Here is a 25,310-nt window from a genome sequence, read left to right as displayed (position 1 = left end):
ATGCAGCTCTTCATGAAGGAAGTCAACAGTTCTGTTTCTGAGAACATAGACCTATGCCCTGATGTTACCTGGATCTTTCCTTTCCCATAGCTGCATGGGAAGTCTGCATACAGCAGAGTGACCTGCATGCCTCACCTTATGGAAAGGATGGTGGGCTCTGGCCTCCTGTGGCTGGCCTTGGTCTCCTGCATTCTGACCCAGTCATCTGCGGTGCAGCAAGGTAAGTAAGTATTCTGCTCACCTGGCGTCTCAGCTGTCGAGGGGAGTGAGGATAGAAGTGCAGAGAAGGTGGCTCAGGTAAGGAAGAGGAATTGGCAGCTCTAAAGCAAAAACTCAGAGCTAGAAGTCAAGGGAAACATAAGGAGAAAAAATGGAAATCAAGTTACAATCTCTCAAAGACCCTAATCAGAAATTCTCCTGAAAGGACAGTGGGAGCCATTTAACATGACTTCTTACGCCCATATCTTTGGGAGATCAGAGAGCCCAAATTAAAGAAGATCAAGAAATATATAACCCGGTCACCTTGTACTGGCAAGTGCCTTCTCCTTTTCCTGAAAGGACTAGATTAAGTGATCTCTTTGGTGTTTTCCAAAGATCTATGAATTGGGCAATTCAGATACTTGCAGAAAGGAATCTCAGGTTTAGAATTAGAGTGCAAATTTCAGCCCTGTGGAGGAGGGTGGGTGAGGGAACTGAGCTCATTGGGGGCTTCCAGTGGAAAAATACAGGGTGTGCAAGAAATAATCTAAGAATAACAAATGCAGTGATTGCTTGTTTTAAAATAAGTAAATGCATGAGCAAAGATTGAAAATCTCTTTTTCAGAAAGGCCCTTATAATGTGTATTATAAGCATGTGCAAAGCTTGAAAATCTCTTTTTCCAGAAAGCCCCTTTAATGTATTATAAGCACATGATCTTGTGTGTGCACTTAGATCCTTCTTCACGCATGCACAGCATTCAGCAAATCAGAACTAGAAAAGAGAATTAGCTTTGACCCTGGTGCTGTGCTTGGCATTTTATACGTATTATCTCATTTAATCCTCTAACAATTGTTTAAGGCTTTCTTTCCCCAAATGGGGCGTATATATCCCAAGATGATTCTGGGGGTGCCTGGCAAACTCTTAACCAGTTTTTAATTGCTGTATGTTTATTTTTATGCATATCTAAAGAATATGACTAGTACACTATATGTATGTTATCACAGATGTTATTCTTTAAGACGAAACTAATTCTTGAAGAAGAATCATTGAAAGAAACATTTTAAGTCAATAATAGGACAGGCAAACACATGTATGGCAACATGACCCAAGGCATAGGAACAGATAAAGTTTGAGAACCACTGGTTCACAGGTGTGGTTTTGCCAATGAGTCTCAGGGGACTTAAGTCACCTGCCAAGGTCACCCAGCCAGCAGGTGTGGAATTGGATTTAAACTCAGCCTGACCAGCCTGTGGTCTTCCTCCTTCACTTCTCTTCTCTTCATATGTCACAGTTTCTAAAACTGTCTTTAAAAATGGTAGATCAACAGTCAAACATGGTCTTATTAGATCAGTGGTTCTCACTTGGGGGTAATGTCTTCCAGGGGACATTTGGCAATGACTGGAGACCACTTTGGGGCATGCTGCTGGGATCTGGTAGGTAGAGGCCAAGGATACTCCCAAACACTCTACAATGCACAGGATGGCTCCTCCAATAAAGAATGATCCAGCCAAAATGTCGATAGTGCCAAGATTGGGAATTGTCGTGTGTTTACTGTGCTACTGGTGTGGAAAAACATCTATGCTCCATTAAGTAAAAAAATGCAAGTGAAAAAAGACGTTGCACAGAATTAAACTTATCTTTATTTTTAAGGAAGCAATATATTTTAAACATCCCTAGGAATAATCTTAAGGCTATATAACAAATTTATGGTTACTTCTGGGTATGAGACGGGCTTATGACAACTTTCATTTTGCTTTATTCATTTTAATGATGTTTGAGGTTCTTTTTCAGTGAGTCTGTATTACATTTATAATGAGAAAAACAAATATTGGTCAAACAAGGCTGCTGTACATGGATGCACAGGAAAAAACTTTGTTACTCTGAGGTGGGGAGGGAGGCTGTGCAGGACGGTGACCCTGATGTCCTCAATGCCTGTAACATACCACAGAAGGTCCTCACTGATTATTCTGACCCCAAGGTGATGAAATTGATGTTTAATTAATGGATTCTGTGTGTATTATCTCATTGGAGTCCTTAGCATAGCCAAAATAGAGCATGGAGGGGAAAAAATCCTGAAGGTTGTGGCATTGCTCAGTAAACTCAACTACACTCTGTCACTTTCCCAGGTTATAGAAACCCCGCTGCAGCCAGTTCCTATGGGCTGGACTTGGACTGCGGAGCTGACAGCTGTTTTGACCCCTGTCAGAACTACACCCTCCTGGATGAACCCTTCCGAAGCATAGAGAACACAGAAAGGGCCCAGGAGTGTGATAACAACATGAGCGGCTGGTACCGCTTTGTAGGGGAAGGAGGCGTGAGGATGCCGGAGACCTGTGTCCCTGTGTACCGATGCCAGACAGCTGCTCCCATGTGGCTGAACGGTGCTCACCCTGCCTTTGGGGATGGCATTGTCAACCGCACTGCCTGTGCCCACTGGAGTGGCAACTGCTGTCTCTGGAAGACGGAGGTGCTGGTGAAGGCCTGCCCTGGTGGGTACCATGTGTACTGGTTGGAAGGCACTCCCCAGTGTAATCTGAGATACTGTACAGGTAAGCAGCAGAGCCCTGGAGAAGGCAGCTACACAGTCAATGAGATGCCCCCCAGCCTCAGTAGAGTGAGTGGAGCAAGTGAACAGGAGACAGGAGAGGGTGCAGAGGAGCCTCTACTCAGCTCCTGCCCAGCGAGAACGCAACACAGGGGCTGCCAGACCTTCCGACATTTCAAGTAAAGCCAGAAATTCCCATTCATGGGTGAAATCTCCCAGTTTATAAATGTGTATAGCATAAAATCTAGAACTCATACTCATTCAGATTTTGTCTCCATTTGGGCAGTTTAATTTGCCTCCCCGAGCCTCAGTGTTCTGATCTGAATAAAAGTGGGTAAAGGCAAAAATAACAGCTAACACATAATGCTCATAATGTCCCTGTTGCTATCCTAAGTACTTCAAATGCATTAACTCATTTGATCCTCTCCCCAGTTCCATGAGATAGTGCTACCTAATTACCCCAATGAGGGGCACAGAGAGATTAAGGAGCTCTCCTAATATCATAGAGCTGGAGCATGGTAGAGCTGGGATTTGAACTTGGCATTCTAGCTCCAGCATCCATGAGCTTAACCACCATGCTGTGCTTTCTCATGTTGATTGAATGGACTAATACACGCATTGTTCTTAAAACAGAGTCTTGCCTGTAATAAGTGTTCAGGTGGCAGTTTCAGGGTTCTCACTTATTCTACTGGACTGTGAGTCAGGAAATCTGAGTTTGAGGCTTGATGCTTCCACTAAGTATTGCACAGCCTTGGCAAGATTCTTGTGCCCTGGTGGAATGAAAGAGTTGGGGGCTTCAAGTCCACCCCACACTGCATCCTGATCTTCTCCCTCCATGCCCATCTCCTAGACCCCTCCACTGTGGAGGACAAGTGTGATAAGGCCTGCCGCCCTGAGGAGGAGTGCCTCGCCTTCAACAGCACCTGGAGCTGTTTCTGCAGACAGAACCTCAACAGCTCTGGTGAGCAACTCACTGGGCCAGTGATTACCATCCTGAGTGGGTAGGGCAGGAGGGAGGGAGCTTTAGAGGGTGATGATAAGGTATAAAGCCGAGTCGGGGACCTGGACCTGAAGTCAATGGGCTCTCCAATCCACTTGCTGTAAAGCCAGTGGGTTTGCTACGATAGCAGAGCAGGGTTGGAGCAAATTTCCAGGTCAGCTGCTGGGGCACGGCCTCATGACATGGTTCTGACATTGGCAGGCTTGACCCCTGAGGGATGAAGGCACTGAAGATGAGAATTCTGAAAGTGTGGGAGCTATGTTTTCATAGCCACAGGGTCTTCATGTCAGGGACCAGGGCAGACTTCTGGGGACAAGTCACTACTGTCTCTGATCCTGAATGTCCTCATCTGTAAAATGAGGATAAGGTAATCATAATACCCACCATACAGGGCTATTGTGAGAACTAATTCAGAGCAGTCCAATTGGGCAGGCTCAAGAGGTGATGAGTTTCTTGTCCCAGAAGGTGAGCAAGCAGAGTGAGATGGCTCATGGGTAGAGATGTCATAGACAAATAAGCACTAAGCCCTGGATGGAATGGACGAGTCTCCCACTGAGATTATTTTCCTCCATCACTGAACTCTAAGGGCCTTTGATCTTGCTCTTGGCACAAGCATGTCTTCCTCCGAGCACACGCCCCGTCCCTATGGAAGACAGTGTTCTAGGCAGCAGGACAAGAAGGAGCATGACGCATTTGGAAAGCGGGGCTGCAGTGTGAACAGGGTGATGCTTAGATGTGCTCAGCAGAAGCAGCCTGGGATGAGGGGCAGGAAACAACCAACAACCTTGATCTCCTTGAAGACTTTCTGCACATTGGGTGGATGAGGCCCCAGAGAGTCAGTGTGGTTTTCCGGGGTTCGGGCCTATCACAGTCAGACTTTCGGCTTTGAGGATGCCCTCCCTGTACCTAGATGGGCTCCAAGGACATCCTCAGCTGACTGAGTGAGCACGTGTCTTCCTCACATCTTCATCAGTGGCCAGCAGAATGGTGGCTGTCCAGTGGGCGCCATTGCTTGCAGACACATCCCTCTGTGATCTGACTTTCTCTTCCTTCTCCATCTCCCACACTCCCTTCTCATTTTAGGTTGCTGCACCTCTGAACTCTGCAGCTCCACAAATGCACCATCCCCTGTATCCCATCTCCATGCTTTTGCCTCTGCTGTTCCTTTAGCCTGGGCTGCTTTCACTTGCTTTACTCACTTGCAAAACTCCTACCGTCCTTTCAAGTTTCAGCTCACTATGATTCCTTCCCTGGCTTCATCAAGAGACTTAGATAGACCTTCTTCTGTGCGCCCCCGGAATCTGTACATACTTCTGTCTGTATCTTTATCATATTGAAGTATAATGAGCTATTGGTATGTTGGTGTTTACACAAGACCAAGAAATCCTCATGGGCCGAGTCCATGTCTTACTTTATTTTGAATGCACCTAGCACTTGGGAAGGTGGTTGGTAAAGTGGCTCATGCCTGTAATCCCAGAACTTTGGGAGCCCAAGGCGGGCAGATTGCATGAGGTCAGGAGTTTGAGGCAAGCCCGGCCAATATGGCAAAACCCTGTCTCTATACAAATACAAGAATTAGCTGGGTGTGGTAGTGCACGCCTATAATCCCAGCTACTTGGGAGGCTGAGGCAGGAGAATCTCTTGAATCCAGGAGGCAGAGTTTGCAGTGAACTGAGATTGTGCCACTGCACTACAGCCTGGGCAACACAATAAAACTCTGTCTGAGAGAGAGAGAGAGAGAGAGAGAGAGAGGAGGTGGTTGGTAAATATGTGCTCAATCAATGCATTCATGAATGTAATAGAAACTGTATTTCTATTAGTGCACTATTTGTCCCCCCTATTCAAATGTCAGCTCCATAAGAGTGACAATTTTGTCAGTTTTGGTAAGTGTTGTAGCCCCAGTGCCTGACAGACAGTAGACACTCAAGAAGTTGTGTGTTGAATAAATGTTGTGCTAATGCATATGATAGCTCTGAGCCTGGTCAGATGTGCTGGCTCAACAAGGTAGCATATATCTAACTTTGATTCTAGTATGGAATGCAAGTCCATCCTGCCTCCGCAAATAACCCAATCCCCAATGGGAACTAGACTGAAAAACCTTAGCCAAGCCTGCACATAGGATGCTTGGAAATCTTGAATACGAGGACTGTTTGCCAACCTCACGTACTGCCAGTCTAGGCATGAATTTCATCTGGATCCCAAGGACCGTCTAGTCTACATAATCTTCTGGGTCATGGAGAGTTTACCAAAGAGTAGGGAAAGTGGGCTTCCGGACTTGTATCCATTTCACTTGCCTTCATCTCTGCTCTGTAGAAGCCCACAGTTTGCAGCCTCAGCTGGACTGCGGAGCCAGGGAGATGAAGGTGAAGCTGGACAAATGTTTGCTGGAAGGCGTGGGTTTGGGGGAGGAGGTCATTGCCTACCTGAGAGACCCAAACTGCAGCAGCATCATACAGACAGAGGAGAGAAACTGGATATCTTTGACCAGCCCTGTTCAGGCTGGTGCCTGCAGGAACATTCTGGAGGTAAGTGGCTTTCACACCACTGCTTGCCAGAAGGTATGTTTGGGCTGATGGGACCTATCATAGTAGCTCTGAGATCTTGGACAAGCCACTTAGCTTTACTGGGTCCCCAGGGTTATGTGAGCGTACCCACATTTGTTTACATAAAGAGCTTAGTATAAGTCTGACATGTGAGTTTCATAAATGTAAGCTACAATTATGATGATTTTAATTAGGGCTGATGGGGGAGGGATACACAAAGAAGCAAGCTGGTTGATTCCTGACTCTTCCCAAGGGTCAATAATTTATTGTTCTAGTTTTTTATCTGGTGTCCTCATTCCCCTTCCCATAAAGTATCGATAACACTGAAAGAGAGATCCCTTTACCTCCTTGAGCTCAGAAGGCAGGGTGGCTGCATGGTTGAGCACATTGACTCTGGAAATCAGATCTGGATTTGAGATACACCTACACACACATATACATAAAGATCTGTGTGGTTTTGTTTTTATGCCAAAGAGAAATCAAACCCATGTCATCTACAAAAACACCCTCTCCTTGGTCAATGATTTCATCATCAGAGACACCATCCTCAACATCAACTTCCAATGTGTCTACCCACTGGACATGAAAGTCAGCCTCCAAGCTGCTTTGCAGCCCCTTGTAAGGTATGACATCAACCCTTGCCCTTTGACCCCTAACCCTGGCAATAGTCACATCACACTCACTTCAAGTGCAGACTATGATGCCCACACCATACTGCCAACCTCCTCCAGAAGCTTCCAGTCATTCAATCATTCGTTCCACAAGCATTCACTGATTGTATATTAAAGATGTTCAGCATGAACAAGGCAGACGTAGATTATTCTGTGAATATTAGAGATTAGTGTAACTATGCAATTCAATAACATGAAACGGTGCGTACTAAATGTGCTAGAAAACAAAAACACAAGGCAAGTTCATTCACCTTGAGGAACAAAAGTATTAAACAACTAATTAAATCAATACTTATTTACAAGCAAGATGGATGTAATGTAGGAGAAACGTGGGGTACTTTGGGAGCAGGGAAAGGGGTCCCAGATCCCTGTTGGTAGTGGGTTTAGTGGAGACAGGACAGCTTCCCTGCAAACATGAGATTTAAGCAGAGACCAGCTTTTAATGGATAAGCAGCACCCCTGTCCCCAGCAGAAATGGCATCATATAGCAGTTTGGGAGAATTCTATGTGAGCAGGGGCTTTTGTCTGTTTTGTTGTGTTTCTGTTCCAGAAATGGGGCCCTGTTGAATCAGTTCTTTAGCATTCCTAGACTTGCCAGGGGACTTTCTGTGGTGTCAAAAAATCCAGAGTGCCCATCTCATTCCTTATTGCCCCCTGGGCTCACAAAGCAACAGGATCAGAAGGATTAGAAATTTTCTAATTCAGTGGCTTGCAGATGGTATGGTTCTGGGGCTCCTGGTTCATAAAAAATCAAAATGAAAGCCATTTATCTTGTTAAAACTGGTGTTTCACTAAAGACTGTGGGGTGGAGGGAAGAGATCTACTGCTAAAAAATGTGAACACACAGAACTGGTTCTGAGCCCCAGTCTCCAAGTGAGAAGATGGAGGTATACACTCAGTTATTCCTTCAGTGAGGGAGATAGGTGTAACCTCTCGTGCAGGGAGGATCGGTGGAAATCCTGAAGGCAGACGTGTCTGCCAAGTTGAGTGCCTGGAAGCTAATAAATGCCTAGTTTAAATGAATGATCCAGTAGTTCACTTAACGATCCAGGATGTGTGCTGTTGCCTTCGTAAGCGTGTTAAGGAAGTGCAGGGCTTGATTTATGTTGTTCTCTCTGAGGTTCCCACTCTTGTGGCTTTCCTTTTCTCAGTTCCTTGAACCTCAGTGTGGGCGGAGATGGAGAGTTCACTGTCAGGATGGCCCTCTTCCAAGACCAAAACTACACGAATCCTTACGAAGGGGTTGCAGTTGAGCTGTCTGTTGAGTCCATGCTCTATGTGGGTGCCATCTTGGAGCAAGGGGACACCTCCCGGTTTAACCTGGTGTTGAGGAACTGCTATGCCACCCCCACTGAAGACAGAACTGACCCTGTGAAGTATTTCATCATTAGAAACAGGTAACGAGCGATTCTGGAATTACCATTTGGCCTTACTAACGTTTATAGGAAAATGTTCATCTCATCCATTCCCTGGCAGATGTGTAAGTTGTATTACATATCATAACCATACTCTTTGACCCAGAAATATCACTCCTGAGATTTTAACCTAAAGGATTAATACCAAATTGGTAGGTAGAGTAAAGAAATGTCAATATTTTCCGTTTCAATGTTCTTGATAACCTTGGCAACAGGCTAATTGTTCAGAACTAGGGGATCAATGTGGTAGTGATGGATTATTACCCAGAAGTGAACACTGGTCAATATTAAAACAAAACAATAAATGTTGTGGGATGGAGTGTTATTGAACACTGCTGACAAAAACAAGGGAAATGCATTTCTATAGATCATGATTTAAATCATAGTAATAATCCTGGCTGTATTTGTCATTGAGATTAGCTATGTGCCAAGCAATATATGTGGATTATCTGATTAAATGCTCACATCAGTCTCATAAAGTGGATATTACTGTCTCCACTTTACAGATAAGAAAAGTAAAGTTCAGCAAGGATGAGGAACTTGCCCATAATCACTTAGCTAGAATGTGGGTTGGGCTAGAATACAAGACCAGTCTGTTTCACTCCAGAGACTGTGCTCCCAAATAATTTAAGCCATGTGAGCTTATGGATAACATCTTGGAGCAAACAGAAGAATAGAAGAAGTCCATGTTGTCATGACGGAGGAGGTCTGAGGGCTCTTTAATTTTCTCCACTGCTGTTTTTAGTAGTCACACCTTTGCCCTGTCACCCTCCCAGCTGCCCAAATCAACGTGATTCCACCATCCACGTGGAGGAGAATGGGAGGTCCTCCGAAAGCCGGTTCTCAGTTCAGATGTTCATGTTTGCTGGACATTATGACCTAGTTTTCCTGCATTGTGAGATTCATCTCTGTGATTCTCTTCATGAACAATGCCAGCCTGTGAGTGTCTCTTTGGAATGAACTCTTCAGAGGCTGGCATGGAGCCTTGTACCTGATAGGCTCTTCATATATATTTATTGGAATTATAAATGGAGGGCGGATGGGAAGAAGGGGAAAGGAAAGGGAGGGAGGGGAGGGGAGAGGTAGGGAGGGGAGTGGAGAGGAAGGGAGGGGAGGGAAGGGGAATCAGAAAGGGAAGGGAGAGGGAAAAAAAGAGAGGGAGAAAGGAATACAGGAGGGATGGAGAAGGAAAGGAGGGAAGAGGAAGAAAAGAAGGAAGAAAGCAGGATGAAGAGATGGAAAGAGATGGGCAGGTGTATGGATGGGAGGGAAGGAAAAGCAAAAGATGAATAGATAGACTCTAGGTCTCCTAAAGGCCCATTTCTAAGCAATTTTTGTGTTTCCAGAAGGCAGATTTGATAAGGAAATCTGTCTACTAATTTCCACTGGCATGTGTGTGTGCGTGCATGTGTGTGTGTGTGTGTGTGTGTATGTGTGTCTGTGTGTGTGTGTTTTGAGACAGTCTTGCTCTGTTACCAGGCTGGAGTGTAGTGGCGCTATCTTGCCTCCGCCTCCCTGGTTAAAGCGGTTCTCCTGCCTCAGCCTCCCAAATAGCTGGGACTACAGGTGCATGCCACCACGCCCAGCTAATTTTTGTATTTTTAGTAGAGACGAGGTTTCACCATGTTGGCCAGGATGGCCTTGGTCTCCTGACCTTGTGATCCACCCGCCTCGGCCTCACAAAGTGCTAGGATTACAGCCGTGAGCCACCACACCCGGCCTGGCATGTTTTAAATGATTATAATCATAGATTACTTTTTTAGTGCTTGCTCTTTGTCAAGCATCATGCTAAAACTTTTGCATACCTTTTCTAATTTAACTCTCAGAACAACCCTTTAAGTAGATTATTTTATCTACCCCACTGTGAGGTTCAGAGAAGTGTTTGCCCACAGAGCCACACAGAGTTAGAAAATATCAGAGCCAGGATGTGCCCCAGCCAAGTGGTGACTCCAGTGCCCCTGCTCTTGCCTGCATTTGGCATTGCCTGTGAATAGTTGGCATTTTCCAAGTGCTTACCTTGTGCCCACATGTTGCAGGCACATCTCATTTTCACCTTCACAACCAGGTAGGTATTATTTAGTTATTGTAGAGTGGCAAAGTCATTGGCCCCAAATTATGTAGCTAAAAGAAAGTCTCCACTTGATGAGATTCAAAGCCAGATTTGTTTGAGATGACAGTAATAATTTTCTAGATCGAGATAGCCACAGCATCAGAATTAGGGCCATAGCATGAACCAGTTCTGGACCCAGTTCTTGGTCCAGAACTGCCCATTGCAGGACCACTCGAGATAGAATCCAGGCATTTACATTTTGAGTAATAAGAGTTCATCATCCCCACAGTCTTGCTCAAGAAGTCAAGTCCGCAGTGACGTACTGGCCATAGACCCAGCCCGGGTTCTAGATTTGGGACCCATCACTCGGAGAGGTAAGTGGCCAAATCCCAGTGACAAGACCAGCTGGCTGAGTGTTGACAGTTAACCACAGAGGCCTGAGGTCACGCGCCCAACTCCTCAGGACTTTTCTACCTCCTCAATCTGACCCTTACTAAAAAACCTATTCGTTCAGATTAATAATAACAATATAGCCATTTGGACCTCCTGTGTGCTTAGAGCCCAGACTAAGTTCTTGCATCCGTCAATTCACTTAATCCTCCCATGCCTGCATCCATTTTACAGGTGAGAAACTAAGGCTCAGAGACATTAAGTGACCCACCCAAGATCCCCCTACTCATGAGTGGCTAGAGTTAGGATTGAACCCAGCTCAGTCTGATTCCAAAACATGTGGCCTTTTCCTTATTCTATCTCCTTCCATGTCCCCATAACTCAGTTCCTTATGGGTGAAGTGTAAGTCCTAAATCTGGTTTAAATGCAACTTTGTTTTCTGGTGAATGACTGTGTTCTCCAAAATTCATTTACGGTATCCTGGAGTATGATATGGGGAGGCTTTCCAATGGCTCCTCAAATTTTCATCCATCCTACTCATGAGTTTGCAGTAGTGTTTACGTAGTGTTTTTATTTCCACCAGGAGGGAGAAGTGAAAGAATGAAAGCCCTTTTTTTCCCCTAAAGAAATTAAGATGCAGTATCTTAATAGTAGTAATAATAATACTTTCTTTATGCCTGGCACATTGTCAAATGCCTTTACATGCGTGATCACCTTGAATGCTCATAGCAGGCAAGGATGGTAAACATTACCACCATTTTTATTCTCCAGAGCAAATGAAGGCTGTCTCATGAAGAAGGCTCTGTCCTGAGGTTGTCCTACCATTTTACTAAACTCTCAACTTGAAGCCTCAAGTGGCATCACAGGGTAACTTGGTGGAGGTTAAGAACTTCCATTCTTGAATCAAACATACTGGGTTTTGAATCTCAGCTCTGCTACTGACTGGCAAGGTCAACTTGGCAAGTCCTTTAACATCACTGAGCTCCCGTCTTCTCCTCTGTCAAATGGGGAAGAGAATACCTTCCTCACAAATCTGTTAGGAGGATTGAGTCTAAAATGCATGCAATATGTCTAGAAACGTGCCTGTGCCACATCAGAGATGCCCCCACAGTGTGGATGGTCAGTGGTTGTGATGGCCAGGTCTAGGAGGATTTGAAGCAGTTATGGCCACAGTGCTGCAGTCAGTGGAGCATGACTGAGGAAACCCTCCCCTTCTGCTCTTGTTCACAGGTGCACAGTCTCCCGGTGTCATGAATGGAACCCCCGGCACTGCAGGTACATTATTTTCTCATGGCTTTCCCACAACCTTTCAACTCTCCTTCCTCTTTTCAGTTCTGCCCCTTTCATGGCCCAGATCCTATGCTAGGGACACTGACATTAATCAGACCTAAGAGTGGCTCTTGAGATGCCCACAGTTAGTGGAGGAGACAGTCCTTTAACAAGAAATATATACTGAGTGCCCACTGTGTGCCAGGCCTTGTTCTAGGCACTGAAGATGTGATGGCAAACAAAACAGCCCAGGTGCCTGCCCTCATAGAGCTTATGCACCAGTGTGGAAAGTAGAAAATAAAAGGTAAACATGATACTTTAGAAATAAAAGAAAGTAATGTGATAGAAGAGTAATAATGCCTTAAGTAAAATAGACATTCATCTCTCTTTTTTTTAACTTAAGAACTTTTTATTTCTTTTTTTAAACTTATTATACTTTAAGTTCTGGGATACATGTGCAGAATGTGCAGGTTTTTTACATAGGTATACATGTGCCATGGTGGTTTGCTGCACCTATTAACCTATCATCTAGGTTTTAAGTCCCACATGCATTAGGTATTTGTCCTAATGCTCTCTCTCCCCTTGCCCCTGACCCCTGGCAGGCCCCAGTGTGTGATATTCCCCTCCTTATGTCCATGTGTTCTCATTGTATAGACATTCATTTCTGTCACACATAAAGGAGGCTTAGAGGCAAGCTGCCCAAATCTAGTGGGGCAGCACCACAAAGTCATCAAAGACCCAGGGTCCTTCTAGATCACAGCTCCACCATCTTTGGGATATGGCCATCATCTTTATGTTCCAAGATGGCAGCCAGAGATCCAATCTTTGTATCCAGGCAGCAGGAAGGAGGGAACAAGGAAGAAGCCAATGAGTACAAACGACATTCCCAAAGCTGGCACCTTATACCTCCACTTACATCTCATTGGCTGGTGCTTAGTCACATGCCACACCTAGCTGCAAAGGAAGCTAGGAAATGTAATCTTTATTCTGGGTGGGCCATGTGCCTAAGCAACGTTTAATGGCTTTTTTAACAAGGTGGGAAGGAAGAATGACTATTAGAATGGACAAGTGGTCAGAAAAACTTTCAGAGAAAGTGATGTTTAAGCCAAATGAGAAAAATGAGTTGAAGGTGAAAATGCTAGGGGAATGAGACCCATAGGCATGGGAACACCAACAATTCATTGCACAAGTGAGACAGGCACTTGAGCAGATAAATGACAACCAGGTAGATAGTGCAGAAAGAGTATCTAGAAGATAAATTAACTGTATTGGATAAGGTCTTGAAAGAATTTCAACAGGTAGTAGCATCTGAATGGGGTTTTGATGAATGACTTGGAGCTAAACAAGCTGACTGATCAAAGAAATATCACACACACACACACACACAAACACACATACATAACATTTTTACATATTTATAGAATACTAGAAATATATTTTGGACAAAATGAAAGCACATACTATTAAGATTTGATTTCCCACAAAATGACCTATATTGATAAATCCAGACATGAAAAGGTTCTTTCCCTACTCAAAGCCCAAACTTAGAGAGCAGTTTTTAAATTTCCCAAATAAGTGCAAGATGGACTCTCTATGCTCAGTGCCAACCTTCAGACAATGCTAAGAAAAGTCATGCTCCATTAGAGTTCATTCTAAAAGCAGCTTGGGCTTGGGCGCGGTGGCTCACGCCTATAATCGCAGCACTTTGGGAGGCTGCTGAAGTTGGCTGGGAGTTTGAGAACAGCCTGACCAACATGGTGAAACCCCATCTCTACTAAAAATACAAAAATTAGCTGGGCGTGGTGGTGCATGCCTGCAATCCCAGCTACTTGGGAGGCTGAGGCAGCAGAATCGCTTGAAACTGGGAGGCAGAGGTTGTAGTGAGCCAAGATTGCACCATTGCACTCCAGCCTGGGCAATAAGAGTGAAACTCTGTCACAAAACAAACAGATAAAAAATACGCAGCTTGAAGTCAGGGACCTTTAGTCTCATTCCTTTCTGCCAGTCCTTCTGGTTAGCCCAGTGCCTGGAACAGTGTGGTTTTCCAGTTGAGTTTGCCGAATTGATTAATTTCTAGAATGGCTGATAGATTTTGCCCCTTCTGGACAAGGAGGGGATCAGTCTGATGTTGAGGCAGCTGACCCACCACAACAGGGCACTTGTGGTTTTTATTGTCTACTATCTCCCATAATCATCTTTGATGTTTTGAATTAATTCACCATCAACTTGTTTTATAATTATAATTTTTTGTCATGCACTGTGTCTGAAATTTATGGTATTTCTCTCCTCACTTCTAGGACATCAGCTAGTTACTTTGAAATTGGGGAAATGGGGAGATTTTATATTTTGGTAGTATGGCAGGAGGGCTCACAGGTTTCTCCTAGGTCTTCTGATACAAGGCAGTCATCATCTGGGATCCAAGTCCTTCACTGAAACTGAGTATACAATGATGTGCCAAAGAGACAAAATCCCAGCAGAACTAGATCTTAGAGCCTAACTTTTAAAACCAACATTTGTATAGTGTTTACCATGTGTCAGGCACTGTTCTCAATGCTTGATATGAAGTCATTCATTTAAGTCTTACAAAAATCCAATGAAGTCACAGGTACTATTAATATTTCTCTTTGGCATACAGCAAAATACAGGCACAGAGAGGTTTAGTAAGTTTTCTGGGACTGCTCAGCTAGTTGTAGAGCTGAGATGCAAAGCTAAGTAATCAGGCCTCAGAGGCAGTGCTTTTTAACCTCTATGTCTTTCTGCCTCTTCAGTATTAGTCAGCATAAGTAATGCTAGCTGCTGTAACAAACAGTCCCCATTCTTCTGTGTGTTTACACAACAGTATTGTTTCCCACTAAATCACTGTGGGAGGGAATGCAGTTCTGCTCCATGCAGTTGATAGGAGCTCAGGCTTCCACTAGTTTCTGGTAACTTCTGCCAACTCCACTATTCCCTGCAAGTCCTATCTTGGATCCCCTGCATCTGCTCCCTAAATGGTAGATGAGGGAGCAACAGGATATATAGAAGTCTTTAAGGACCAGGCATAGAAATGGCACAGATGACTTCTACATACATTTTATTGGCCAGATTCAGTCACATGGCCCCACCTACTTGCAAAGGATGCTGGGAAAAATTGCATTCCTGTGTGTCCAGAGGAAAATGAAAAAATGGTCGGTGATTAGATAGCTTTGCCTTTACCATGTGAGACCCAGAGGCTATAACCAGGCCGGATATTAAAGATACTTTGCCTTTCTCATCCTTGTGTTTGCTGCTGACACCCAAAGCCCAACGCTTGACAGTCATCTCTTTTGTATTTCAGGATTCCTGGTAGCATGGCCCATGGTCCTCCTGACTGTTCTCCTGGCTTGGCTGCTCTGAGAGCTCCCCTGAGCACCTGGCCTTGAAGTCTGTGTTCTTCCCTCTGGCAATGGTTCCCTTCAGCACTTCTGGTTCCCATTCCAATTCACACAGTCTTGGTATTAACAGACTCAAGGCTAGGCTAGGTTTAGGGAAAGGGAAGAGTTTTCACCTTCTTTAAAGCTCTTTAAAAATGCCTTTGTGTTTCTCTTTTTCTCATAGTGGGGTTCCTGTCATTCTGTCCTGGGCTGCCCTTCTCATTTGTTAATGAGACCTTGAAAGCAAGCTTGCTAGGTGCCCTCTGTGGCTCCAGCCTTTACTGGAAGTGTGGCACATGTTTTTAGCTCCAGGGAAGAGGTATCCTGTCACTGGGGTATGGGACAAGCATGCAGAAGAGGCACCAGCCATGACTCCTTTCTAAACATCTACTGTTCTGACTGCTCATGAATTGAAGACTGACCCTTGCTTTCACTCTGCTTCCTCTGATGAGTTTCTATCATGGTTTCCCAAAAATCGTCATAGGAACATCTCTAAGGGCCACTTTAGGAGGCTCTGCTCCAGGAAAAACTAGTCCCCATCCCTCCCCTATCCCCTGCCATGCTGGAGACATGCTGTGACTTAGAGAACCATGCAAACATCCTTGGGACCTGGATGCTGGAGGAATGAACTTGACTTTGATGCAGAAACTCCATCACCCAAGGGAACACCTCTTGCTGTAAACAGTGCTGTGCTTGCTCGGAAGGATTAAGCAGGGAGTCCCAACAGAAGTAATGCACCAGTCCTGCTATGGAAATGTAACTGCAAAGCCTCGGAGATTGGTGAAGTCCCTTTCTGGAGACCTTTGAAATGAGTATTTCAAAGCACTCCACAAAGATGCAACAAATAGGGCATCATACATACACAGGCATTAATACTCATGGCATATAGATACCGACATGTGTACCCTGACTTATGCCCTTCCCACAGCTACAGATAAGGCCTCGCAAAGCTGACCTCAGGGGACACATCAGGAGCCAAGGTGGACCAGCAGGCACCAAGCCTGTGTATCTCCTTGGAGGATATGTTTCAATGTGCTGTGTTGTTCAGAGATGTTGTGGTTGCAGGAAACAGGAACCCACTATAATTTCTCAGGCCAAAGGGGAGTTAATTATAAGGACATAGGAGCACAAAGTTCAAGTGCAAGAGATACATAAATGCTGCACAAACTCTAGGAGTGAGGCCTGGCGAGCCAAAAGAAACCAAAGTTTGTCTTTCCTTTAGTCCCTCTTCTGGAAGTCACATAGCTTTTTATGACTGCATATCTTTGCTTCTCCTTTGTTTTCCTTTTCTGTCTCTGAAGCTAGCTTTTCCTGTTCACTTATCCCTTGATTAAATATGGACATTCCAGCTTCACATCACTTCCTAATTCAGGGACTAACAGAGACTGATTAACATGCTGCTGTCCCCCCTCCAAATTGCATCAGGGAATTTGATTTTGCTGCTTGGGTCAGGGTCCAATAGTCTGGGCCAAGGGACTGGGACCATCTAACACACAGCCAAAGGGGCTGACCTGATGAAGAAGGTCTCACACGAATGGGGTTGTTTCTTGGACAGACATCCCAAAGGCCACTATGATAGTGGCTTCTCTAAAAGAGGGGTTCTTGAGAGGAATTGCCTTCTGTTTCCCAGTGAGTTAGAGGAGTCATACTTACTACATCCCAAGGCAGGTGGCATGGTAGAACTAGGCCTGAAAGAGAGGTCAGGTTCTAAGCTTCTCCCCTCTCTAAGGCTCAGCAGTTCCCTTCTCTAGAATAAAAGGGGTTGGTCTGTAACAAGATTTTCAAACATTTGTAGTAGTGGAACTTTAAATACAATTTAACATGAACATCCAATATGGAGAGATTAAAAGCAAATTGATTCTTGTTGATGTCAGATGGAGGGCTTAGCTCTCCCATTCTGTAATTTCTTTCTCTGCAGGCCCTCAAATCAACTCCATAATAACTCGCAGTGCTGCCAGAGCCAAAGTTTTGAAGCTCCCTGAGACATATGAACTTTAATATAACTTCCAGGATAAAGTACCTAGGATTCCATTTAGAGCCAATCCTAGCTATCTGTCTGGCTGTCTACCTATCATCTATCTATCTATCTACCTACCTATCTATCTCTCTTCTATCTGTCTACCATCTACCTACTATCTACCTATCATCTATGTACGTACTTACTCAGTTATCATCTAGCTAGCTAGTTACACCTTCCTGTTCTTCACAAATGGTCATGTTGTCTGAATAACAATCTCTGAATGTCCAGTCCATTTCATTCATTCAGTCAACACAAATTTGCTTAGCATATCCCAGGTCCTGGGGCCTGGGTACACTAATTAATTAGACGCAATCCCTTCCCTTGGAAGGTTCACAATCCTGGCAGAACACAAACGCACACAGAGAAACTCACAAGCAAACCACAACACACAGGCTCAGTCGCCCCCAAGCACAGGCCTGTATACCCAGAGGAGTCTATCCATACCAACACACACATTCCAACAGACACACACATCAACCTCATGTGCCCAGAGGCACAGATGCACATGCAGAAAGCCTCAGAGATCCTCAAGCCAGCCACTTACCTATTTTTTGCCATGAAGTACTTTACAACAACCAATATTTTTAATACCCCTTATGTAGAAGGCGTTATTTTAAGTGGATTGTGGGCATTATATCATTCCACTCTCACATTAGACATTGAAGGGTTACCTTCAATTTAGTGATGAGTAAACCAATGCTTTAAAAAGATAATTACTCAAAGGCCTATAGTTTTGTGTTTGTTTGTTTTTTTAGACAGAGTCTCACTCTGTCACCAGGATAGAGTGCAGTGGCACAATCTCAGCTCACTGCAATCTCCACCTCCCGAGTTAAAGCGATTCCCCTGCCTCAGCCTCCCACGTAGCTGGGACTACGGGCCACACCACACCCGGCTAATTTTTTGTATTGTTTTTGTAGAGATGGGGTTGCACCATGTTGGCTAGGATGGTATTGAACTCCTGACCTCGTGATCCACCTGTCTTATCCTCCCAAAATGCTGGGATTATAGGTGTGAGCCACCATGCCCAGCCAGGCCTATAGCTTCTAAATGCTGATTTCAGAGCTTGAACATGGATAGCCGGACTTTGAAGCAAATCCTCTTAACTAGACACTGTATTCTGCCTCCATTTATATACAACAGTGAACGCACACACACACATAAACACACACACACAGTGCAGCACTCATATACACACATATGTATATATGTATGTATATATGTATAACATATATGCACCCACTTGCCAACAGGTATGTGGACAGACGCATGCATTCGCCAGCAAAGGCCCTCACACATACACAGGCATTAATACCCCTGGACATATAGATGTTGACATGTGTACACTGGCTCATGCATCATGGTTTAGATGCACATACATACATGAAACTTTACATATAACTTCATACAGAAAAAAAACCAGAGACACTTCCATCCAATACTCATGCACACACATATACGTCTGCACATGCATGCATATGTATATATATATGAACACACACACATTTCTACAAGACACAGGATCTGGATCCAACTCTCCAAGACCTGGGACTCCTGCCATGTTTCTCTCCCATCAGCTTGCATATCCCTGCACCCCCAGTGCTGTTCCACTGGGTGCTAGGGCAAGATAAATTCCAGCTGCAGAGAGCTCAGTGAAATGGGCCTGGGACCCAGCATCTGAAAGTTCTGGAGAATAAGGATGTTGGGGATAGCAAGAAGCAACCTGAAAACTAGTCTTCTATACCCAGGGAGACTGGCCTCTCAGGCCTGAAGAAGCCCTTGCAAGCAGCTGGTGAAGGATGCCAAGTGGCTTAAAGTGCCCTGCCCTCCAAGAACTTCAACTTTTCTCGGGGAAACAGCATGGGGATGCCAGGCAGCAAAGGCTTAGTAGTGTGAGACTGAGACAGACATTGCAAGACTCAGAGAAGGGAGAGCTCCGCTCAGCCTGGGAGAAGAGGCAGGGGTTCAATCCCAGTTCCTTCATTTCATGGATGGAAATTGAGGTCCAGCAAAGACAAGTGGCATATCTATCCTTTATGACCAGGTGGGGATGAAGGGGTCAGGGAGAAAGGTAAAACTGGTCACCGGAAGGAAATTTGGCATGGGAACCTCAGAGGATAAACCCCACCCATCCTAACTCATTTTATAATCTCTCCTCACCTGCTTCCTCTCTTCCAGCCTCTTCTTCCTGTGAAGAGCCAGAAATCACCTTCCTTATCATATTAGATTCTCCCTTCTAAAACTCTATCAAATCTATCCACTTTTCTTCATCCCCATTGAATCTGATCTTTTCCAAGCTGCTGTCATCTCTCACTAATAGCTTCTTAAGTGGCCTGTCTCCAGTCTCACCTCTCTCAATCCATTCTCTACTTTGTTTTAAATGGTGGCCATTTAAAACAAGTCACTTTCTCCTTTAGATCCCTCCAGAGACTCTTTACTTTCTATAGGATGAGTTCTGACTGCTTAGCTGACAGATCATGTTCTCCACCCTCTGAGCCATTACCAGTCTCTCCAGCCTTAGCCCTTAAACATATCCCCTTCATAATCCAGGTTCCAGTACCACGGAATTTCTCAGGCTCCGTGAGCTATTCTATTGCGCTGTACCCTACTTTTGTGTGCTGTTTTTGCTGCCTGAAAGGCCCTTTCTTTCACTGGGGCTATTTCTCCTGTGAAGGCTTCCTGGATTCCCCTGTTCAGTGTAGAGTGGACAAATCAGTCAGTAATCAACCAGAAATGACAAATGACAGAATCAGCAGAATGTCAACACAGTTTAATAAATACATTCCAGTTTTTTCAAGAAAGTAGAGAAAAGTTTGAGCATGATGAGAGAAAAAGGAAGATACGTATTTAAAAAAACTACTACCCTACTTTATGACCTCTTCTCTACAAACTTTTTGTTTTTGTTTTTTGAGATGGAGTTTTGCTCTTGTTGCCCCAGGCTAGAGTACAATGGTACGATCTAGGCTTGCTGCAAACTCCGCTTCCCAGGACTCTCCTGCCTCAGCCTCCTGAGTAGCTGGGATTACAGGCGCCTGCCACCATGCCTGGCTAATTTTTGTATTTTTAGTACAGACGGGGTTTCACCATGTTGAATAGGCTGGTCTCGAACTCCTGACTTTGTGATCTGCCCACCTCAGCCTCCCAAAGTGCTGGGATTACAGGCATGAACCACCGCACCTGGCCCTCCGCAGACTTTCATAATCACATGTATCATCTGCATCTGAAATTCTGTTTTTACATCTGTCCCACCTGCACCCTTCATCCCAGACTATTAGTCCCTTGAGGACAAGGACCTCACCATATTCAAACATTAATGGTCGAAGATATGAAGAAACAGCCTGCATCCTTTCTTCTTTATCCTTTTACTTCCTCAATCATCATGCCATTATGGTCCAGAAGGAGAAGAAACAGCTTCACAGAAAAAGTAGAGGAGATTTTCCCACTTGAATAATTATGGTGAAAGTGCCAAATCAGAATGTGAAATAGGAATTCTGGGGTCTGTACCAGACATTCACTCCCTTGCTGTTAGCTGATGTTAAGGAGGGTGGATTTCTTTTTCTCTTAGGTCTCATCTTCTGTGGCTTCAGGGGATATTGGTTGGAAGTTTGAATGGTTCATTGTTGCCATCACTGTTTTGCATTTAAGGAGGGCTGGGGCCGGGCGCGGTGGCTCAAGCCTGTAATCCCAGCACTTTGGGAGGCCGAGGCGGGTGGATCATGAGGTCAAGAGATCAAGACCATCCTGGTCAACATGATGAAACCCCGTCTCTACTAAAAATACAAAAAATTAGCTGGGCATGGTGGCATGTGCCTGTAATCCCAGCTACTCAGGAGGCTGAGGCAGGAGAATTGCCTGAACCCAGGAGGCGGAGGTTGCGGTGAGCCGAGATCGCTCCATTGCACTCCAGCCTGGGTAACAAGAGCGAAACTCCGTCTCAAAAAAAAAAAAAAAAAAAAGGAGGGCTGTTCTGGAAACAATACAATGGTTATTCTTGGAGATAAGTTGAGAGAAACTCAAGAGATCTGTTGTTTAAAAGTGTGTGGCACCTCCCCCCCAACCCCTCCCTCTCTACTCCTGCCCTAACTATGTGGCATGCCTGCTCCTGCTTCACCTTCTGCCATGAGTTAAAGCTCCCTGAAGCCTCCCCAGAAGCCAAGCGATGCCAGTACCATGCTTGTTTTGCCTGTAGAACCGTGAGCCAATTAAACCTCTTTTCCTTATTAAAAAAAAAAAAAAGAGTGATTATTTAATGGCAGGAGGGAAAAAAAGAAGCAAATCTATAAAGAGCTTGGGACCCCAAGTCCAGAACTTAATGCATATAGCAGCCAATCAGCAATCAAATCATAGAAAGTCATAGAGAGGGGCTTGCAAACACACAAGTATCAGAAAAAGCATTTGTAGTAGAGACCAACCAAAACACTGGATTCTGGGAGCCTTTGTCTGAGAATGGAATTAGCTTTGTTTCATAGAAGACGTTATAGGCTGGGTGGGTGGGGAGACGGAGAAGGCCCTAGTTGTACATTTTCATTTCAGTGCATAAACATATACCTATATACCTATAAGACACAAGATCTGAATCCAACTCTCCAAGAACCAGGACTTGAACTGTGGGCCCCAGAACATCCGTGAAAGTGTTCCCACTTCTTATATGGAAGATGAAAGCAGTAGCTGCCCTAATACCCCGAGGGTTGCTAGAGAGATAAAGGAGACAAGAGGTAGGATATATAGTTACTTTGCAATGCATGAAAACCATCATATGGGGCAGGTGCAGTGGCTCATGCCTGTAATCCCAACACTTTGGGAGGTGGAGGCGGGCAGATCACCTGAGGTCAGGAATTTGAGACCAGCCTGACCAACATGGTGAAACCCCGTCTCTACTAAAAATATAAAAATTAGCTAGGCGTGGTGGCACGTGCCTGTAATCCCAGCTACTCAGGAGGCTGAGGCAGGAGAATCGCTTGAACCTGGGAGGCAGAGATTGCAGTGAGCCAAGAGCATGCCATTGCACTCCAACCTGGGCAACAGAGTAAGACTTCGTCTTTAAAAAAAAAAATCACACAGAAGAAAACTGCAGCATTCTCATCACCATCATTACTACTATTATTCTCATTTTAATGGATTAAGCTGTTTCTCACCTCTCTTTATTTTCCCTCTTACTTCCTAGATGTGGCCAAAAGAAAGCCATTTCACAAAAATCTTGACATCTGCCAGAAATAGGGCTCATGGGAGCATGTGGGAGGGTGTCCCCCTCCCTCAGCACATGGAATAACACTTTATGAATGCTTAATACATATAAATCGGCATGTTAAACATTTTAAATTTATTATCTACCTTAATCCTTTATCAAGGAATGTGAGCTCTTTCAAATTATTAGACCCAGAGAAGCATTCAAATGACAGCAATCACATCTTATTCTCCCCCTTTAGAGCTATGTATTCATCTGTCAAAACTGCCTGCTATTGCCACAAGTAGCTATGAATTAACCTCATAACGCCTCACTGGACATGACATCCCACACTATAAGGCTTAACAATGGGTAGCCAATGACTAATCAATGTTATTTCTGAAAATCAATGAGAATTCGTGGCAGAACTTTGTATCAACCCAATCGTTGTCCTTCTCTTTATTTGCCTTTAAAAATCTGCCTGTAGCAAAGGCCAAGCGGAGCTTGTATCCAAGGTGACTTGTGTCTGAATCTTCCTTATCCTGGCTCAAGTAAACTCTTTACATCATATACTGGGCTTCATTTAGCCTCTTTCTTTGATACGGGGGCTGTTATTCTATTTTGCAGAAGAAGAAACAGGCACAGAGAGGTTTAAGGAACTCCGTGATATCATACAAATAACACCTGCCTGCCATTTATTTAGTTCCTACAGGTGGGTCAGCACTTCAACTCACAGATGAGGAAAGAAGACCCAAACATAAGGGAGCTTGCTCAAGGTTGCACAGTTAAGAAGTGACAGAATGCAAGATTGGAACTTGGATTCGATACAGGTGCTCTTTCTTTTTTTCTTTTTCTTTCTTTTTTTTTTTTTTTTTTTTTTTTTTTTCCGAGATGGAGTTTTGCTCTGTTTCCAGGCTAGGATGCAGTGGCATGATCTTGACTCACTGCAACCTCTGCCTCCTGGGTCCAAGGGATTTTCCTGCCTCAGTGCCTCCCAAGTAGCTGGGGCTACAGGCGCCTGCCACCACGCCTAGCCAATGTTTGTATTTTTAGTAGAGACAGGGTTTCACCATGTTGGCCAAGATGGTCCTGATCTCTTGGCCTTGTGATCCATCCACCTTGGCCTCCCAGGGGGCTGGGATTACAGGTATAAGCCACCGCGCCCAGCCACAGGTACTCTTTCTTTTTGTAACACTGCCTCCCTGCCTGACCCTTGATGGACCCTTGATGCTGGACAGTGACAAATATAAAACCTACCTCAGGCCAGGTGCAGTGGCTCACGCCCCCAACCCTTACTATCCCTCCCCCCTACCCACTGCACCAGCATTTTGGGAGGCTAAGGCGAGTGGATTGCTTGAGGTCAGGAGTTTGAGACCAGCCTGGCCAACATGGTAAAACCCATCTCTACTAAAATACAAAAACCAGCCAGGCAAGGTGGCACACGTCTGTAATTCCAGCTACTAGGGAGGCTAAGGCAGGAGAATTGCTTGAACCCAGGAGGTGGAAGTTGCAGTGAGCTGAGATCAACCACTGCACTCCAGCCTGGGTGACAGAGTGAGACTCTGTCTCAAAAAAACAAAACAAAACAAAACAAAACCCTATCTCAGAACTTGGAACTGCGGGAAGATGTGTGTGTACATATGTGTGCATATGCATGTGTGAGCATACAAACGTGCATGTACATGTGTGTGCATGTGCGTGTGTGAGCATACAAACGTGTTTACATGAGTGCCCATATATGCACATCTTTGTGTATGTGTGAGCTGACAGCTGCTAGTTAACTCAGGCAAGGCTAAATGATACTACATCCATTCTTCCTTAGAAATTGTTAAGATCCTTCCACACTCAGCAAGAACTCAGAAGAGTCATTGGAGCTGGGACACACGGAGGAGCTTTACAGGTGATCTAATTCAACTTCCTCTTTGTGTCCACGAGGAAACTGACACCCAGAGTGCGCTGAACCAGGAATCAAGAAATTCATATTTCAGCCTGACCTCTGCTGAGGTGAGCAGTTTAAGAACTCCACTTAACTTCACTCAGGTCATCTGTAAATTAAGATAATGATACCTCCTCTGTTATACTTGATGACCTATGGCTTCACTGTTGACAAGGTATGGATGTCAAGCCTTCTAGCTCTAAAACAGCCCTCTTTTACCCAGCCTGGGGCTATCTTAAGATAAATCCCCGCTAGTAAACTTGGCCTTGGAACCCTCCAGTGAATTCAGAACCTGGGAAACTGCCTCTCTGGTACTGAAATGCCAAACAGGAAACTGGTTCAGAACTCTGAGATGACCTGGGAAAAAACTTTCCCTTCCTTGATTCTTCTTTTTTTTTTTTTTTTTTGAGGTAGAGTCTTGCTTTGTCGCCCAGGCTGGAGTGCAATGGCGTGATCTTGGCTAACTGCAACCTCCGCCTCCTGGGTTGAAGCAATTCTCCTGTCTCAGCCTTCCAAGTAGCTTGGATTACAGGCATCTGCCATCATGCCTGGCTAATTTATATATATATATATATATATATATATATATATATGTATTTTTTTTTTTTTTTGAGACAGAGCCTTGCTCTGTCACCTGGGCTGAAGTACAGTGGCACGATCTCGTTTCACTGAAATCTCTGCCTTCCAGGTTCAAGCAATTTTCCTGCCTCAGCCTCCCA

General features: G+C 44.7%; 1 protein-coding gene across 2 annotated transcripts in view; it reads left to right on the top strand.

Moving 5' to 3' along the window:
* The window catches only part of GP2 (glycoprotein 2), a 28,013-nt gene extending 3,055 nt beyond the window's left edge, over positions 1-24,958 (top strand). Inside the window, exons 2-12 of one of the 2 annotated variants that reach the window (XM_032242845.1) lie at positions 91-220; positions 2,326-2,748; positions 3,595-3,705; positions 6,058-6,269; positions 6,762-6,910; positions 8,110-8,355; positions 9,150-9,312; positions 10,713-10,797; positions 12,044-12,088; positions 23,359-23,485; positions 24,478-24,958. In XM_032242845.1, the coding sequence (XP_032098736.1) occupies positions 91-220; positions 2,326-2,748; positions 3,595-3,705; positions 6,058-6,269; positions 6,762-6,910; positions 8,110-8,355; positions 9,150-9,312; positions 10,713-10,797; positions 12,044-12,088; positions 23,359-23,444 (1,650 nt within the window). In that variant the 3' untranslated portion in view covers positions 23,445-23,485; positions 24,478-24,958. Of the gene's footprint in view, positions 1-90; positions 221-2,325; positions 2,749-3,594; positions 3,706-6,057; positions 6,270-6,761; positions 6,911-8,109; positions 8,356-9,149; positions 9,313-10,712; positions 10,798-12,043; positions 12,089-15,398; positions 16,832-23,358; positions 23,486-24,477 lie in introns of those variants that run through there. The other variant, XM_032242847.1, reaches the window with a different exon arrangement.
* The last annotated feature ends 352 nt before the right edge of the window (positions 24,959-25,310 follow it).

The sequence above is a fragment of the Sapajus apella genome, unplaced genomic scaffold (genome assembly GCF_009761245.1).
Source record: "Sapajus apella isolate SASKATOON/1434 unplaced genomic scaffold, GSC_monkey_1.0 scaffold51, whole genome shotgun sequence".
NCBI classification, from domain to species: domain Eukaryota; kingdom Metazoa; phylum Chordata; class Mammalia; order Primates; family Cebidae; genus Sapajus; species Sapajus apella.
The sequence above is the reverse complement of the archived record's forward strand: the minus strand, read 5'-3'. Positions and strand labels throughout refer to the sequence as shown.